At 55.1% G+C, this 18,154-nt stretch overlaps 1 protein-coding gene across 1 annotated transcript in view; it reads left to right on the top strand.

The window, feature by feature from the left end:
* Window positions 1-18,154, top strand: part of C4H4orf50 (chromosome 4 C4orf50 homolog) — a 49,874-nt gene that overhangs the window by 4,127 nt on the left and 27,593 nt on the right. Inside the window, exons 2-7 of the mRNA XM_041751140.1 lie at window positions 712-850; window positions 4,212-4,820; window positions 12,288-12,417; window positions 13,508-13,635; window positions 14,201-14,909; window positions 15,030-16,654. Coding sequence (XP_041607074.1) covers window positions 712-850; window positions 4,212-4,820; window positions 12,288-12,417; window positions 13,508-13,635; window positions 14,201-14,909; window positions 15,030-16,654 — 3,340 coding nt within the window. The remainder of the gene's footprint in view (window positions 1-711; window positions 851-4,211; window positions 4,821-12,287; window positions 12,418-13,507; window positions 13,636-14,200; window positions 14,910-15,029; window positions 16,655-18,154) is intronic.

The following is an 18,154-nucleotide window of genomic DNA, read 5'->3' as shown; positions in this document are numbered from 1 at the left end:
GTGGTCAGGGCTCACTTTGAGCCTCCGTGTTGCTTGCCATGTGATACAAGCTCCTCCACCTTTCCCCAGGATAATAAGAAAAGGCTTCACGTGGCTTAGCCGTCCCTAACTAGTAGGCCGTTTCCACCTTTTCTCTTCTGTAAATAATACAAAGATTAATGATTTCAGTTGCAGAAACATGTTTTCTGAATTTCATTTTCTTAGAAGAGATTGGAAGGAGTGTAGTTCAAATGGGAGGCAATGGACATAGGGTTAAAAGTCTGAGTTTGGGAGTAAGACCACCTGGGCTCTACAATGCTGTGTGACCTTGGACAAGTTGCCTGGCCTCTCTGATCATCAGTTTTCCGGTGTGTGGAGTAGGCATAAGGGAACTCACCTGCAGGCTGGTAATATGAGGATTGATTGAAACAAGACAGATAAAGCTCTTAGGCCGCGTGGCTCTGGCTCAGCCCTTCTTTGGTGAATTTGGGATTACTGGCTTAGGGATGAAAACACTCTGAAGATTCCTGATGCATGGTGCATTATTACTGGATAGACATTTCTGAAGTATTCTAAATCATCTTAAATATGTATGAATGTTTCACAAAATGTGATTTGGTCAGAATGTCAATTTGGCCAAATGACCAAAAACAGAAAAGGTTGGTGTTGGTGAAAATCTTAGGCCATGTTTACTACATCCTGAGTAAGCATCTTCCTGCTTCAATGCTGCAGAATCCAGGAGCTGGAGCTGTCGGAGAGACAACTGCTGCACAAGGTGGACCAGCTGAGCGCCCGTGTGAAGCAGGAACAGAGCGCTGCTGTACGGGCCCAGGAGAAGCTGCAAGCCCTGCAGGGGGAGCTTGCCAGCCAGGTACAACTTTCCCTCTTCTTTCCAGTACTTGTTTCTTGACCTAGCAGGATGGCCCCCTGTGCTGGGAGGAGGCAACAGGTGCATTGAGCAAAGACAGTGATGGGTGGTGGGGATGCTGGGAGAGCCCAGCCAGGGGACTTAGAGGGGTCCTGATTCCAACGGCGCAGGCAGGGGCTGTGAGGTCCAGGGCAAGGTCACATGGTTTCTCTGGGCCTCAGCTGCCCTGTCCATAAAATGTGATACCCATTCCGCCCTGCCCTCCTCACCAGGGTTCTGGCTGGGATCCGCTGGAGGGAATGGGGAGCTGGTGAAGCACTGGGTGATCTGCAGGAACCATGTAATCACTGGGAGCTTTGGTCAGAGGTTCATTTCTGTGGCTCTTGGACAAGCTGAGGACTGACGTAGGGTCTCTGCTCTTAGGAGCTGGCATGCAGGTGGAAACACGGATAGGAGACATGTAACTTCCAAATTCGATGCCAGCTGCCAGGGGGAAGGTGCAGGCACAGTGTGTGTCTTTGGAGTCGTTGGGGGGAGGGGGCGCTCCAGACAGCTGAGCCAACTGAGTTGGTCCTTGGAAGAAAAGCACACGAGGTGTGCATAACAGCCTACGTATAGGCACAGGAGTGTGGGGGGACATGTTGGGGCCAGAGCAGAAGGTCTGGGCGCAGAGAGGGCATTAGCGAGGGAGGAAGGCTCCAGAGAGGCCAGGTTGCCAGGACCACGGTGTGGTCCAAATATTGATTGCAATGAGGAGCAAGCTTTAGGGAACTTTAGCAGGAGAGGCTCAAGACAGGGTTCTGGAGAAATTATTCTAATTGCAGGGGTGGCGGGGGAGACAGAAAGAGAGAGAGAAAGAGATGGTAGAGGCAGGAGGACAAGTTAGTGCTCTGGACAAGCAGTGGGTGGTTAAGGAGGTGGACTTGGGAGGCAGACACCTGGTGCCAAACCTGGCTCTGCCGCTCCCTGGCTGTGTGACCTGGGGCAAGTGATGTAACCTCTCTGGGTCTCGGTTTCCTCATCTGTGAACTGGGAATGATAACAGTACCAACCGTCTTGGGTTGTTATGTGGGCCAAGCGAGTGAGTATGTGTAAAACACTCACAGCGGTAACCGTAAACGACACCAGCTGCTTTTGTAAATATTAGCCTTTATTGCAGTATTCCAGGGGCGATGATGAAGGCTGCAGGTAGGGCACACTTCGGGAATACTGCAGAGGCAGAAGTGACAGGCTTCCAGGACAACCGCGTGTGGCTCTCGGAGCCCCCGCCATGCACCGTACAGCCCAGCAGCGACTGTCAAACTGCAGGTGGACTCCCGCTTGTGGTCCGTGTTGCAACCAGCATGTTTTAAAAACCGGAATGAACTAGGAAATAAGAAAGGGCATTATGTGTACAAGGAGTGCTGTTTGGTGAAGCTTCTGTTTCAGCGATACCCAGTGCATGCGAGGGGGCACGGGGTGGAAGTGTGTTTCTCAGTGTGGGGAGCAGTCAAAACGGCTCAAAAGCCCTGACTGAGGCATGAACTGAGACAGACACGGAAAGATAAGGAGCTCGTTTAAATTGAAATTCATCTTTGAGGCGCCAGGGAGACATGCAAGTGGCATTTCCCCCTCTGCATGGAACGGCAGGGGCGGGAAGTCCAGTTCTGGTCCTCTGCTCCGCTAGCACGTCCTCGTCAGTGTCCCCGGGGGAGCTGTCACGTGAAATGCAGTGTGGTGTGTGCGATCCCGCCACAAACAATGTGATCTCTCCATGGAAACTACTTCACTCAAGATGTTTTGGGCCATTCCCTGTATCCATGCAGGATTTCCAAAGGGAATTAGCCACAGCCCTACAGTCACCTGTTCCCAGTGCACTGGGGAGACAGAGGATGAGGGTGCCAGCAGGGACAGTGCTGTCAGGGGGCTCAGAGGCACTGCGGGGCCAGCGGTCCTATGGGATACTATGGCCTCTTCTAGACACACGTCCTTATTAGCTTGTCATGTGATCTGTATGCCCCTGGGAAGATCTGTCAGGAAACCCCACTTCCAGATGGGGGGCAGGAGTTCAGAGCGGTGGGGGTACTTGCTCAGGGTCCCTCCGTGACCACTCGACCCAGCTACAACCCCGAACCTCCCCCCAGTGATGTCCGCATTTGGGAGCAAGTTTTGTAGGAGCGCACAGATGAGTTTCACACAGATGAGCGCTTTGTACCTGATATTTGCCGAAGGGTGATTTCGCCCTGTCGTTGTCACCGTTCCCAGTTAAGCATCTGCATGCAAAATCACCTCATTTCTGTAGTGACCTGTGGTCATTCTGAGGGTTGATAGAGGCTGTCCAACCCAGGGGATGGAGCATTGCTGATTACGGGATGATTGGGAGCAGTTTTCTTCCCAGGGAATCAGAGTCCAGCTTCATCTGTTCCACGTCCCCCCAAAACAAGCTGTCAGCCAAAGCCTGCAGAGCCGCCCCCAGCTTCCCTTGTCCACACGTGCTCTGTGCTGTCTTCGGCAAGCTCTCCTGGCCGACAGCAGTGGCCGGCTGCCAGCAGTCACTGGTGGCTGCCAGAGAGCTTAACACGGAGGCAGTGCCACCCGTGTGCTTCAATTCATCCTGGAAATTGGGCCAGGACTCCCGTTTTCGCAGTGGCCCCGGTCTAGCTCGCAGCTCCAGGGCCGGTGCAGGGAGGGCTAGGCCCAAGAGCAGAGAGTTGTTTCTCCACACCTTGAGTCAGATACACAGAAGTTCGAGTCCTGGCCATGGTGACATGTAGCACCGTGATATTGTGTTAGCAGCTTCTGAGCGTCCCAAGGGGATAGTGACAGTACCTAGTGCTTGGAGGTATTCACAATAAGGAACAGCTGCCGAGCTGTGTCTCACGAGCCAGGAGCCAGGGCAGGCCGACTTCTGCAGGGCCAGGCATTACCCCTTTAGCATTAGGGACATGGACAGATCGGGGAGGTCCTGGGTGGAAATGGGGAAGCTCAAGTGGGTCCGGGCGGCAGCCCTGTACACACTGGTGTGGAGGTACTCAGTATTGGAACCACTGGCGCCGCCCTCTCTGCCTGCAGCAGCTGATGCCCGTGCCTACCAGCGCAGTTTCCATCCAGGGCCCCAGGGAGCTCCTGGTGTGCGGGGCTCCTACTGGGGTGCAGCGAGGGAGGCACTCCTCCTCTGCAAAAGCTGCAGGGACACCAAAAAACCCTCAGTGATGAAATCAGTAATACTCGATGCAATAGTTTAATTTCTAAAACTAATGCACGAGAAAAGCAAACAACAAAACCCTGATGCCCCCCATGTGGAAGTTTAAAACAAAGACCGTGAGAGCGACGGTGGTTGCCCGCGCGCCGCGTCCTGACGCCCTCCTCCACCGCCAACCCGCAGGTCCTGGAGAAGGAGCGCGCGGCCCGGCGGCAGCGGTGGCGGCTGCGGCGGCTGCGGGAGCGGCTGCGGCGCCGGGACGAGGCGCTGGGGCGGCAGGCGGAGGCCCTGGAGCGCTGCCGGCGGACGCAGCGGCGCCAGCTGGGCCTGGCGCGCGAGCAGGAGCGCGGCCTGCGGGAGCAGGTGCGGCGGCTGGAGCGGGACGTGCGGCGCCTGTGCCGGGCGGCTGGCCTCCTGCTGGCCGAGCTGGACGCCCCGGCCCCGGGCAGCCCCTGCCCTCCCGGCCCGGCCGGAGCCCGGGGCGTCTCCGGGGAGGCGGCGGAGCTGCGCGCCCTGCAGGCCGAGCGGGAGCGGGAGCGGGAGCGGGAGCGGGAGCGGGAGCGGGCCGAGGCGGCGCGCAGGCTGCGGGGGCAGCGCGACACCGAGCGCCGGCTCCGCGGGCAGCTGGAGGACCTGCGCTGCTGCATCTACGAGCTCAAGCTGTCGGAGATCGGCCTGCAGGGCCAGGTGGAGGACCTCGCCCAGCAAAACCAGAGCCTTCGCCAGGCGCTGGGGGCCCGGGCCCCGGGGGAGAGCGCGCGCAGCCCCGCCGCTGCTGGTCACTGCAGCCCGGTAAGTGGCCTCAAGCCAGGGCGCCAATGATGTTGCAATTCTCCTCTAACTTTATCCTGCAGCCATGTGTATGAGTCACCAGCTCCCTCATTCCCTAGTCTTCCTCTTCATCTACTCACCAACCCCACCAGCCCCATCCACCCATCCTGGTTCCAACAGTCACCCACCCTCCAAAATGCACAGCCAGTCATACATCTTCACCCACCCGTCCTTCAGCACCGCCACCCCACTACCCATCGGTCCACCTTCTCATCCACCCATCCGCCTGTCCACCCATGTACCACCCACTTGATTGCGCATCCATCCGTCAACGTGTCTACCTACACTCCACCGTCTCATTCATCCTACCACCTGCTTGTCCATCCTTCCATCCAGCGACTCCACAGGGAGCCAACCAGCTACCCTTTATCCCCCATCATCTGTTCCCCCCTGTCCATCCATCTATCCAGCAGTTCATGAATCTGTGTGCCAGATGAGCCCCTTTGGGTGTGCACTATTATGTAACTGCCATGTGCCCGTGAAGTCTTCCCAACCCATCCCTTCCTTCCAAAGGTGATGATGCTCTCCCACCTCCTGCACACCTCCTGCACAGCTCCTGCACCACCTGCTAGTGGTATGAGGTGTGCATCTTCATTTCTCCTCCGTTAGACTGTGAGCTCCTTGAGGGCAGGGTCTGGGTCTGATGTAGCCTCAGTCCCGCAGCAGCACACAGAAGGTCCCCGGGACTAGCAGCGGAAAACACAGGATTGGGTCCCTTTCTGGTTCTCTTATTTAGTAGCTGTGTGATCCTGGGCAAGTTTCTTAAGAACTGCAAACAAGGGCAGATTGGACATTTATTTATTCATTTGACTGACAGAAGAGTAAAAACTTAGTTTAGTATATTCCTGTCCTGTGCTCAGCACCCTCCTGAGAGTTTCCAAAGGCATGGTTTCATTTAATTCTCAGGCAGGCTGTGGGGTGGGTACGATTGGTATCCCTACCCCATGTATAGGGAAACTGAGGCTCAGAGAGGTAATGCATTGATCGATGGTCACACAGCTAGTAGGGAGCAGAACTGGAACTTGATCCAGATTTGATGGGAGTCCAAAGGGCTCTGTGTCTCCTGCACCAGCCCTGCCTCCCTGGAAAGAGTTAACTCAGCTCTTTTCAAAAGATGGAGATCCTGCTTCTCTCCACCAGGTCAATTTACATTTAAGGAAAAATCAGTGAGCCACCTTACTCGAAGAAGACTACTTGTTAAACTAACAACAACAACAAACTCAAAGTTTTCTTTGGATAAATCTACTTCAAATTAACTAAAACTTTAAATGCTCTATATTTTCTCTCTGCTTAGATCATTTTAATAATGAGTTTCCCTGTGGCCATTTAAAACAAATTACTACTTTATGCTCTCGTCTCTTTTCTACATCCTTCCTCTGTTATATCCATCAGATAAAAGGAAACCAGTGTACATTTAATATTGGCACCTTATTGTAATTCTGAAAAATAAATCATCTATAGATGGAAATTGTCATTTATTGGGGCTGCCATAACGAAGGACCGTGAGCCGAGTGGTTTAAACAGGAGTTCTGGAACTTGGAAGTCCCAGGTCGAGGTGTGGGCAGGGTTGGTTCCCTCTGAGGCTGTGGGGAGGGTCTGTTGCAGCCCGTCTCCTGGGCCTTCTCGCTGTGTCTTCCCAGCGCCTTCCCTGTCTGCATGTCTATCTCGGCACCCAAACATCCCCTTTTTATAAGGTCACGGATCACCCTAATGGACCTCATCGTAACTAAGTGCTTCCCGATTTCCAAATCAGGTCACATTCTGAGATACTGGAGATTAAGGCTTTAACTTACAAATTCGGGGGGGACACCGTTCAGCCCATGACATGCGTTCCCCCTGGAGGAACAGTGGTGAAGACCTGTGAGGTGTGAGACTGCTGGTTCCTCTTCCTCGATGGCAGGAAGCTTTGCCAGCTTTGTGCGGGTGGATGTCGATGATCCCCAGCACCTACTAGAGCATCTTCGTGCTGGGCTCTGTTTCCTGTGCTCTCTATCACTCGTGTCGTGCACCCACGATCTTCGGAGGGAGGCACTATTTTATCCTCATTTCATAGATGAGGAAGTGGAGGCACAGAGGGGCTCATGACCTGCCCCGGGTTGCAGAGGTACTCAGTGGTGGGGCAGGAGTTGTGCCCCCACGAGCTCCTGCACGCCATGCTCCGCTCCTCCAGCGCGGACTGCTCTGTGGCCTCGTAATCAGTATCTAACGGGCACCCAGTTGGTGCGGACGCTTGGCTTGGGCCTTAGCTCAGTACAGGGGATGCAAAGTGTCCAAGACAGACCCCCACCTGTGCAGGATGACAAATCATCTGAGTGAGGACCGTGGGGCTGAGGCAGGGGCCTGACAGTCTGTGGGGCACTGCTGGCGGTCCTGGCATTTAGGCCGGGGCCTGGACCCAGGGCCGCGGGGTGTGACAGTCTGCCAGGCTCTGTCTTACTCTCCAAGGGCAATGGCAACCCCAAAGTGGAGCATATAGGAGTCACAAAGGGCCATCTTGAGAGGAAGAAGTGCTCCTGAGAGGGCCCGCTGGGGAGATGTAAAGTGCCAGCCAGTTACCAGCTCGCAGGGGAGTGTAGCTAAGACCTAACATTTAAGTGCTGGAGCCTATTGATAACAAAACCGCCAGCCCCTCAGGGTCTTGGTGTAGAGTTGTATCAACTTCAGCGGACTGTGGTGGCGCATCTATGAAATTGTAGGCAGAGTTCTGGGGACATTGCATGGGGATGTGACTTCCCAAAGCCAATGACGGTGTGTTTCCAAAGGGGCTGGGACCTGGAGGGCTGAAGAGCTACAGGCAGGTGTTCAGCGCCTTTCTCTGGATAACTGTGGTGACCCCCAAGTGATCTCCTTTTGTAAACCTCCCATCTGCTATTACTCTGGGATCAAGTTCAACCTCCTATGCGTGGCATTCAAGGCCTCTGCTGCTCTAGGCTGGGCTCCCTCCGCTGACCCTGCCCTGGCTACATTGAGCTCGCGCAAGCCCCCAAATACTCCAGACTTTTCTGTCCTGCAGCCTTCCCTGTGTCTAGAAACTTCTATTGCCTGCTCCCCTCAGCTACTTAATACACCCCTGCTACTCTCTCTCCATTGAGTGGGAATGCCGCTTCCTTTAAGACTTTCCTGATCTCATGCCAGCTTGTCCCCTCCTTGTGCCCCTGTGGTGGTATGCCCCGCCTCTGGAGGCCCTAATTCTCACTGTGCAGGGCCTGGCTGGTGTTTGCTCCTTGTCTGAGTCAACCCTAGTTACCCACATCCAGGAGCTCTGGGTAAGCCAGTGGCTCATTGGATAAGATACCTGGGAAGATATTTACTCCACTCTCCATGGCAAATGGAAACTTCTAGCAGGAGAGACAGCCTCACAATGGCAGTGCCAGGAGGGAGGCATAGAAATTGGGAAAGTAGGAGCAGTGTCTGGCCCCGCGAAAGCACACATCAGATAGAAAACCATTACAAGTCATCAGGGAGCCCCGCCCCCAACAACCCACTGTTACCCCTGATGTGCTCTGGGCGTCAAAGTGCGAGTTATGGTGATGTTAATCATCTAGGGAAGATGTTTTACTCACTTTGTATTTACTTCTCCAAACAGGATCTCCTCAGCTCTGGGAGGTAGCCAGGCAGGGATCCGCAGCCTTATACCCAACCCCACAGTCCAGAGGATGCACATGACCAGCCTGGGATCTCACACTTGCCAGTTTCCAGAGCAAATCACTTGGGACCCAGGTCCCTGAAGCAACGGGCCATAGCAAGGACAAACCCTGGCCTGGGGAGGTTTTTGGGGAGGAGGTTTCTGTTCAGGGCGTGGGTGAAAGAAAATTTAAAAGGACTGTGGTTTGCAAGACAAGAAAGGCCTATCCGCAGCTGCGTCTGCTTTTTAGGGAGTGTGCCCTGAGTACCTGCCATGCCCCAGGCACTGTGCGGGCACCGGGTCTGGAAAGACGACCCTGCTCCGTGAAAATTTAGAGGGGAGACAGACACAGGTGCAGACAGTGGAGACGGGGTCTGTAGACTGTGACAGCTGGGGACAGCACAGAGGCTGCAGCCTGGCCTAGAGGGAGGCTTGTGCAGGGAGGTGGCAAGTCACACAATTAAAAATGTCAGTGTCAGGCTGTCATGCCCCAGCAGAGATGGAGCTTGAGGCCACACCAGCCTCAGGAATGCTGGACCCTCCTCTCCTGGAGCCTCTCTGCGCTGGCAGTGCGTGTAGAGCGACCCCTGGTGACGGTTACAAGAATCGTTTCCTCGTTCCACAGTCCTAGGCGGCGCCCACCTTGCTCACTGCCCACATTCACCTGCGTGCAAAAGTGCCGATTGCACATTTGGTGCCCTGGCAGCAGCAAGCGAGGGCTTTCAAACACAGGTCTGGAATGCAAATTAACAATAATAATAATAATAATAATAATAATAATAAATAAAGCATAGCAAAGCCACGAACACATGAGTAATGTAAAAGGAAATAGGAATGGTGAGTGGTCTTGCACAAAGATATCAAATCTGTTGTTTACATAATAAGACAAATATACGAGGCTTGAGATTCCATTCTATTCTGAAGAGTTGTCAGATATTACAAGCACCTCAGCACTGTGGATAGTTGGTGAAAATTGGAAACAACCTTAATGTTCAATAAGAAGGAGCTGCCTTGGTAAGTGAAGGCTTTCCTCATGTCAGAGGTTCTTAGGCGGCTGTGAAACGTAAACTGTTATAGAAGAATTTGTGGGGGGATAATCCTTTGATACCATCAGAGGAGAAATGCACAGAGCAAAAATGGACATTCTGTAGAAACAGACTTTTGGAAGGATTTAAATGTCTCTGTGTAGAAGAAAGCCCAGAAGGATATATTCTAACACATGGATCATGTTTGTGTCTGGATAGCTCTGTTTTCTTTCTTTCTTTCTTTCTTTCTTTCTTTCTTTCTTTCTTTCTTTCTTCTTCTTTCTTTCTTTCTTCTTTTTCTTTGCTTGTTTTTTTCAAAATAGTTGCACATGAAAGCTAAAGTCCCGTCCAATTGGGGTTCCCTGCTCCCGTGAGTACCGAGGAGCAGGAAGGATTGACCAGACTGAGCAGAGAGGGGCGGGGAGGGGGAGAGAAAGTCAGATCGGGTTCTGTGCTCTCATCCCGTGTGCTGTGTGGTCTTGGACAAGTCACTCTCCCACTCTGAGCAGTGATTTTGTCACTTGTGGAATGAAGCTGTGGCGGGGGGGTGGTGGTTAGGGGACAGCATCGTCTTCTAGGAGGCCCCCTCCTTGCCCTCAAGTCACCTCCTGGAGGCAGGGGTGTGTGAGTTTGATCCATGGCGGTGTCCCCAGCCCCAGAGCAGGGCCTGGCACTCAGCTGATGCCCAGGAAGTATTTGTGGGGCCGCCCTGAAGTCAGCTCGGGTGTGGGAAGGAAATCCAAGCAGAATGGAACGTGCAGCAGCCCTGGCGTTAGGCGCTGGCCTCCCGGCTCTGCTTGGCCGGTTCCTTTCTCCTCCTTTCTGCCGCTTTCCTTCTGGCTCCCCCTGGAGTTCCTGTCTGTCTGTCTGTCTGTCTGTGTCTCTCTGTCTCTCTGTCTCTCTCTCTCTCTCTGTCTCTCTCACCTCTTTCCAGCCGTGACCTTCAGCCCCCCTGCTCAGGCGGGAGGCAGGTGGAGAAAGGCAAGAGGCAGCTGGGTGGCTGGGCGGCCCGGCACCCATGGTGCGATGCTGGTGCCCAGGCGCCCCTGGCTTCCGTTGCTTTGAGCTGAGGTCCTGCATCATGACTGTTAAAAGCCTCTGGGTGGTTCTAAGGTGCAGCCAGGGGTGGGAATCCTGGTCTGTGAGGATGCTGGATGTGCCATGAACCAGCCCACAGACAGCGGGAGGTCCCAAACTCAGAGTATGAGGGGGAGATGCTTGAGGAGGGAATGGACTTAACGTGGGGGCAGCCAGGGAAGGCCTTGCTGAGGCTGAGCCCAGAGGGGAGCAGGTCGGCTGGGCAGAGGAGCAGAAGGAGAGGCCGGCAGCAGGCTCTGGGGGTGTGGGGCTCTGACACAGGGCAGGAGCCGGGTGCCCTTAAGGAGCAGAATGAGGGTGGGGGCAGCACCGCTGGGCAGGGGTTTTCTCTTTCTGCACAGTGGGAAGCAAGGAAAGTTGGAGACAAGGCAACAGTCTGTTCCTATTTCTGTTTCAGGGGGATTGCTCTCATGCTGGGGGTGGGGTGGAAGGGAGGGGGCAGAGAGAGGTGCAGGCCACCCACATCCTTCCTAGGAAGACGTGGCAGCCAGGCAGAAGGAAGAGCATATGCGGAGGTGCAGAGGCAGGCGAGAACCAGGGTCAGGACGGGCAGGGAGGCTGCTGCCATGAGCAGAAACCAGAGTGAGGAGCATCGGGGGCACCCCTGACAGCTGGTGGATGGTCCTACTGCACCTGACCGCAACCCTGAACTCATCCTTACAAGGGAGACCCTGTAGGTGGGAGAGTGGGTGCCGGAGGAGGGGGGGCTCCCTGGCACTGTGAGCAGGATGTGGGGGGGCGAAGAGGGAGGCCCAGCTGGGAGTCCATGCAGGGCTCTGCTGAGAGCAGGTGAGGACCTGGGGGGCAGTGACAAAGGGACCGGTGTTATCTGTTCACTCATGCTTCCCCTTCACCTAGAATAGCATCTGACACAGTCGGAGCCTAATAAGTGCTTGCTGAATAGGTGCTGAGCACCCATCTTTCTGCCGGTTCTGCCTATATGTATCTATCAAACATTTATTACACACCTACGGTGTGGCAGACTCAGGTGGGGGTGCAGACCAGGGAAGCCAAGTTGACGGCTCAAAGGACTCGTGGTCTAGTGGGGGAGGCAGCGGGGGAAGCAAAAAGCATCCATCTGAACCTGGCTAGAAGTAGCGAGGGGACAGTGGAAAGCTGGAGGGGACTTGTCCCCCCCCTTGTGGACGGGGCGGGCGGTGGGGGGTCAGAGCTGGGCTCTCTCTAAATACTGCCCTGCAGGGTGATGCTGGCTCGGGAAGCTCCTCCCTGCACACTCAGCTTGCCTTTTGGGAGAGGCTGAGGGGTGAGGGTGCTGCCCAGGGACACCTAGTTGCAGCATCTGGGACTGGTTGACAGTTGAAGGACGGGTCCGCCCAGAGCCCCTGGGCAGGTGCCTGCCCCTGCTGTGTGGGACGCAGAGAAACCTTTTGCACGGGAAGGAGAGGGGCCTGGGAGACTTTGGTGCTGCTCGGGGAGTGGGGGGACAGAGGCATCTTGGCTGGACAGACAAGCTCCTCTGCCGCACCTGGCTGTCTGCTAGCAGGAGGGGGTTTGGTCCTCGGGACCCGGAGCACAAGGCCAGGGGGGTGGGCCACGTGCCCTCTGCTCTCCTCAGCAGGGGCAGGGACCTGGGTCCCCGCTGGAGTCCCTGGGATGGCCTTGGAGGGACCCCTCCCACTGTGGGGACACTCACAGCTCTCCTCCTGTGTCTTCCTCAAGGTCACTCTGAGCCAAATCCAGGATGAACCACTGTCCCTGCCCAGGGAGGATGCACCAGATGCTCCCAAAAGGCAAGATCTGCAGGCCACCCTGGGCTCCACCAGCGCCCCTGGACCGAGAGGCTCAGCAGGTATGTGGGGTGCCTGTAGGATCGCCCGCTGATGGGCCAGCTCCCCTAGGATGTGCCAGTGTGTCCGGGGTTGGGGGGTTACTGCTCTACAGACAGGAAGCTGAAGCTCAGAGAGGTAGTGTTGCTTGCTTGATGTCACACAGCCAGAAGAGGTGGGATTAGAGTCTGCGATGTCCAGGACAACGTCCTTGACTTGGGCTCAACCAGACATTTAGGCTCACTCCTTCAGCCTTCAGGAGGGGGCTGGCTAGGCGACGCTGGTGCCAGCACCGGGCAGCAGGTGTCTCAGGAGGAGGGGTCTCAGGAGGAGTCTTTGCAGGAGACCATGAAATGACTCTCCTATCACCAGCCGACCACTTGACAGCTCAGATGTAAAATAGGTGCAAGGTCTGGGAGCTGCTAGGCTAAGGAGCCCCTTGTCCCCAACTTGTCCCTAATGGGGACCAATGTCTCTAATCACAGTCTCAGACTGGGCTTCTAAATGCCCTGCTGCAAAGCCACTGCACTTGGGGAGCCTCAAAGCCACCATGTCCCACTGTGGTTATTTGCAGTCTTCCAAGGCCAGATGGGGTTACAGATGAAGGGTTATTTATACCCAGGGGTGCCACTGACCCACACAGCTGCCATCCCCTTCATTCCTATTTCTGGGGAGCAGAGCTGGCAAATCAATGGTCAAATTTGTCCTCAGAGAAGAAGGAGGAGCCTGTCTGGTGGTGAAGCCGAGGCCCAGCTCCTTTATCTGCATGCCAGCCTTGTGGGGTTGGGAGCAGGGGATTATGACCCTGTGTGGCCATGAGGGTGCCCGGGTTGATGGAGGTATCATGGGTTTTGTCACCTGCATGAGCTTCGTGGTCAGCCAAGGTGGCTTCCAGACCCAATCTGCTGCTTGTCAACAGTCATTCCCATCTCCAAGCCTTGGTTTCCTTCCCCGGCAGGTGGTGGTGATCATCAGGCCACCTTTGGCTCAAAGGACTTGAGTCAGTGAGCAGCGCCAGGTCATCCCAAGAGCAGGTGGCTTAGTCGCTAGTGGCAGTTGTGACAAAACTGCTAGGAGGGTCTCTTTAACTGCTGGGGTCCTCTTGCCTCCCAGGCCAGCCCTCTGAGGGGTGCTGCTCCTGGGGCTGCGTTGGAGCAGGACAAGGCCCTTTGGTTGTGATGCCAGGCCTGGAGACCAGAGACGGGTCCCTGGAAGACGTCACAGGATCTGACCATGGACGGGTGAGGCCAGAGGCTTTCTGCACGCCCAGGGTGCCAGCCAGGTCTGATCAGCCCTACTGCGTGTGGAAAGTGGGAGAAGGGGCTGCAGAAGTGTTTGGAAGGACATTCTAGAAATAACTGAGAAGGAGACTTGGGAAGACTGAATGTAACACCCTGAGACCTAGATGGGGAGTGGGCAGGTGGGGAGCCCACAACCGCATGTCCAGGCCCAGCTGTCCTATCACATATCTGTGCACACACAGATATGCAGAGGATATGAGAGGAGGGTGGGGGCACAGTAAAGGGGATACAATCAGTGCAGTGACATGGTCAGGGGGCTTCTTGAGGAAGTAATATCTGAGCGGAGATGTGAATGGATGGGGAGTGAGCCATGAAGGGATCTGGGGAAGGATATTCTGGGTAGAGGGAAGAGCAGGTGCAAAGGCCCTGGGGTGGTATCAGGCTCGGCATGTTGGGGAGGCCTATATGGCTGGGTGAGGGAGCATCAGGAGATGAGGTCAGAGAGGTGTGGGGCTAAGTGGAGGAAGGGGCTGCTTCATATCTTCCCTTCTGTTCCCGTCCTTAGCCGACTCCAGCTGAACCCAGCATGGATGAACAGGCTCTCCTCCTCATCTGTGGCTGCCCCTCTGGACAGTACAGGGACAGCTCACTCCTTCCCGTGGAGCTGGCCTGGATTTCAGAGCAGAGGCTAGCAGCCACCCAGGCCCAGGGATCCTTTCTCCTGGTGCAGACGTCCACACTCCCTCCCTGGGGGCCAGCCGGGGACCCGCATTCCCTGCTGCTGCCACTGCTGCTCCAAGAGACTTCGCCACAAGAATCCCAAATGGAGCAGGTGCTGGATGCCAGGCCGTCGCCTGCTCCCAGAGCCTTAGGACAACCCGGTCGAGATCGTCACTGGGAAAAGAGCCACAAAGCCTCACTCTGCCAGGAGTCCCCACAGACTTCAAGTCAGCGATTTCCCAGGAGAGGGCCCAGAGATCTAAAAGACCCTTGGAAGGAGGGAGGAGGACCAGAATGGAGAACCGAGGAGCAGGGGGTGAGGAAGGCTGCGGGCGGGAAGGAGGAAGACCTCGGTGGCAAGAGTAAGCTAAGTCAGGAAAGCAGAGAAAACCCGAGCTTTTGGGCTGGCGTTGGAGCCCCAGAGGGCGTGCTGATCGAGAACGGGGCTTTAGAAACCCAGGCCTCTGCCTCCTGCCCCGGGCCCGGGCCACAGTCCCCACTGCCTCTTCTGCAGGAGGAGGCCTCAATGTCAACCGAGGGACCCACAGCCCTGAGTGGGAGGGGGAGGGAGGGAGGGCTTTCATCAGAGGAGAAGGAGAAGGAGAAAGAGCACCCCACAGCCAGGGCCCTTGGTGCCCAGAGGCCGTCTCCAGCAGGTGCTCAGCTCCTTGCAGGGCTGGCCAAGGAAGAAACTCTTGTGTGGTCTGGAAATGCTCTGCATCTGCAAGAGGAAAGCCCTGGGGATGAAGGGCAAGAAGAGAAGGAGGAGGAGGCATGGCCTCTAGAAGGGTACAGTCTGGGCCACAGTGACATCCCGGAGGAACCTGGTCCCATGGAATGTGCAGGCCGCGATACACTCTTCCCAGCAGCAGAGGGAGGTCTGACACTGTCCCCCAGATTGGCCTTTTCACCCAAGGGGACCGAGCCCATCAGTAGCCCATGGGTGCTGAGCAAAGGATCTGGCGGTTCTGAGCTCAGAATAGATGAATTTGAAAAGGAGATGGAAGCTTGTTTCCAGCAACTCTCCATCCTGGAGCTTGGGGGCGGGGGACCGTGGCAGCAAGCCTCCAGGCTGGCGGGAGAGAGCAGGAGCGTGGCTCTGAAATGGCACGGCTGCCAGGGGAACGCTTACTCCCTGCAGGGTTTGGACAACCAGGGCTTGGAGATGCGTTTGGCCAGGGAAGTCAAACCCGGGGAGACTAGAGCAGGGGGTAGACCAGGAGAGATGGGGGCCGTGGGAGCCAGCGCGGGCCTTCCAGGGATGGTGACCGATTTGGATCACGTGAGTCCAGGCCCAGAGTGGCCCTCGGAGCTGGGCCGGAACCAGGCACCGAGAGCCTTTGAGAGACAGAGGAGGAGGTTTCATCAGCTCATTTCTGGACTGAAGAAAGAGAGAAGCCAATTTTTACGTGACAACGCTGAGCTTCGGGCTGACCGAGAGAGATGCCATAGAAAACTGTGCGTCCTCGAAGAAGAGAGGGACAGGAATGTGACAAGGATAGCCACACTCGAACGGGAAAACAGCATGCTGTTAGGGGACATCACTGACTTTAAGGGGGAGCTCGACCAAAGTTGGCGGGTCATCTCTGACCTGGAAGACTGCAATGTGAAAAGTTACGGCAAGATTTCTGAGCTCGAAGAGGAGAACGAGAAGCTGAAAGGGCACCTGGCCCAGCTCCAGAAAGCCGCACTGGAGAGCGTCAGAAAATCCAAAGGTGTGATGGAGCACGTCACGCTGGAAAACCGGGAGCTCAAGGCGCTGATCTCGGAGCTCGGGGTCAGCCAGGAAGAGCTGATGAAGGGCGTGGTGCTGGGGATAGAAGACTCGGTCCGGGCCTTCAGGGGGGAACATGCCCACCTTCTGCGCAGGGTCTGTGTCCTGGAGACGGAGGTCACGTTGGGGGTGAGCACAGCCGTGGGGCACTCGGTAGGAGCAGAGGAGGGTCTGCAGGGGGAAGGCAAGATGCTCGGGGACAAGGGGAACGCTGTGGAGAGGGGGGTGCAGGTGACTCCACTTTCCGGGCAATTGACTGCAAGAGCCCACGGGCCGCCCTTGGTGGCGAAATCAGGTGTGGCCGGCCGGTGGATGGGGCCTGCCTTAGGCACGGAGAATTCCAGATACGATGCCAACTGTGCAGCTCCGTCCTTGGTCTGGGGAAGCGCCGAAGTGTCCTGTGCCCCGCACGGAAGCATCAGTGGAGCAGGAGCAAAGGAAGCACATTTGGGAGAGGAGGAGAAGAGACCACGGTGCCCTACAGACCCAGGGCGAGCTCCGAGGGCCCTGAGCCATGGCCCCCAGGTAGGCTCATCACACAGAGCGGCTTACTCGGCATCTCGCTAGCTTTCTAGAGTGCTGACCACCCGCTTTCCTCCTTCCTCCGGCAGCCCTTGGAGGAGGTCCGTCATCATCCCCACTAAGTAAGAGGCAGTCATGTGGCAGGAGGGAGGGGGCTGGCACGGCCACCTGGGCCGTCCCTTCCTGCCCACAACCTGAGATGCAAACCTGCCCCTCCTCTTAGCTTGTTCCCATGGGTATCAGGTGGGACTACGGTCCGGGTGGTGTTGATGCTGCAAGATCAGAGCTCGTGTTTTCAGATCCAGGGGTTTATCAAGCAGTCCAGGTCCTAATTCTGCGCATTGCATCTCTCTCTCTCTCTCTCTCTCTCTCTCTTACTCTCACTCTCTCCGCCCCCTTTGAAAGATATTACTGACATGTAACATTGTATAAGCCTAAGGTGTACTACGTGTTGACTTGGCACATTTATGTATTTCAATATGATGACACAGTAGGTTGGCCAACACCTCAATTAAACTCCACATTGGGTCTCGAAAGGGACAATGGAAAGAGCAAGGACCTTAGGATGTAATTGGAGGTCGAAGCCAGCTCTGCACTTAGCACATCTGTGATTTGGCCAAGACACGGGGTTTCCTGCGTCACTGTCACACGTGTGGAGGGTACCCGATGTTCAGGAATCCCAGGATGAAATGTTCGTGATATTCTCACGGGGTCTTGCATGTCTGAAAGACATTTAGAGTCCTCTAAGACATTTAGAGTCCACTCATGTTCATTCTTTCCCTCTCCCGGGTAGCAATTTTATCAATCGCTTCAGAGGATCTCTTTGGGTTTTGTCAATTTTCCTCATTGTATGTCTGTATTTTATTTCCCTGGATTCTGTTTATACCTTCATTGTTCGCTTTCTTTCACTCACTTTTTGGTTGGCTGTCCTTTTTTCTTGCTTCTCGTGTTGGAAGCTTAAATCATTGATGTTGAGCTGTTCTTCTTTTGTGATCTGTGCGCTCCCATCTACGCATTTCTCTCTGAGCAGTTTCAACTACGTCCCGCACATTTTGATGTGTTGTGCTTTTATGTCCGTTCACTTCAAAGGACTTTCCAGTTTCCATTTGTGTGTCTCTCCTTGCCCATGGGTTACGTGGAAGTGTGTTGCTGAATTTCCAAGCACCTGCCAAATTTTGTAGTTCTCGTTTTGTTTCTGATTTGTAGTTTTATTTCACTGTTGTCAGAAAACGTATACTATGCTATTTTAATTTTTTTTAAATGTGAGATTTGTTCTATTGACCAGGTTATGGTCTATTTGGGTAAATATCCTGCAGGTCCTTGTAAAGAATAAATAGTTGGCCGTTGTTGAGTATGGGGATTGGGCCAAGCTGGTTAATTGTGCCGATCAGATCTTCTGTATCTTTACCAACAGGCCATCTATTCACGTTGTTCTTTACCCAGATATGTTTACAATCTCTGAGTGTGCATTTGTGTATTTCTTCTTTTGGTTATGTTACTTTT

The sequence above is a fragment of the Vulpes lagopus genome, chromosome 4, assembly GCF_018345385.1.
Source record: "Vulpes lagopus strain Blue_001 chromosome 4, ASM1834538v1, whole genome shotgun sequence".
NCBI classification, from domain to species: Eukaryota; Metazoa; Chordata; class Mammalia; order Carnivora; family Canidae; genus Vulpes; species Vulpes lagopus.
The sequence above is the reverse complement of the archived record's forward strand: the minus strand, read 5'-3'. Positions and strand labels throughout refer to the sequence as shown.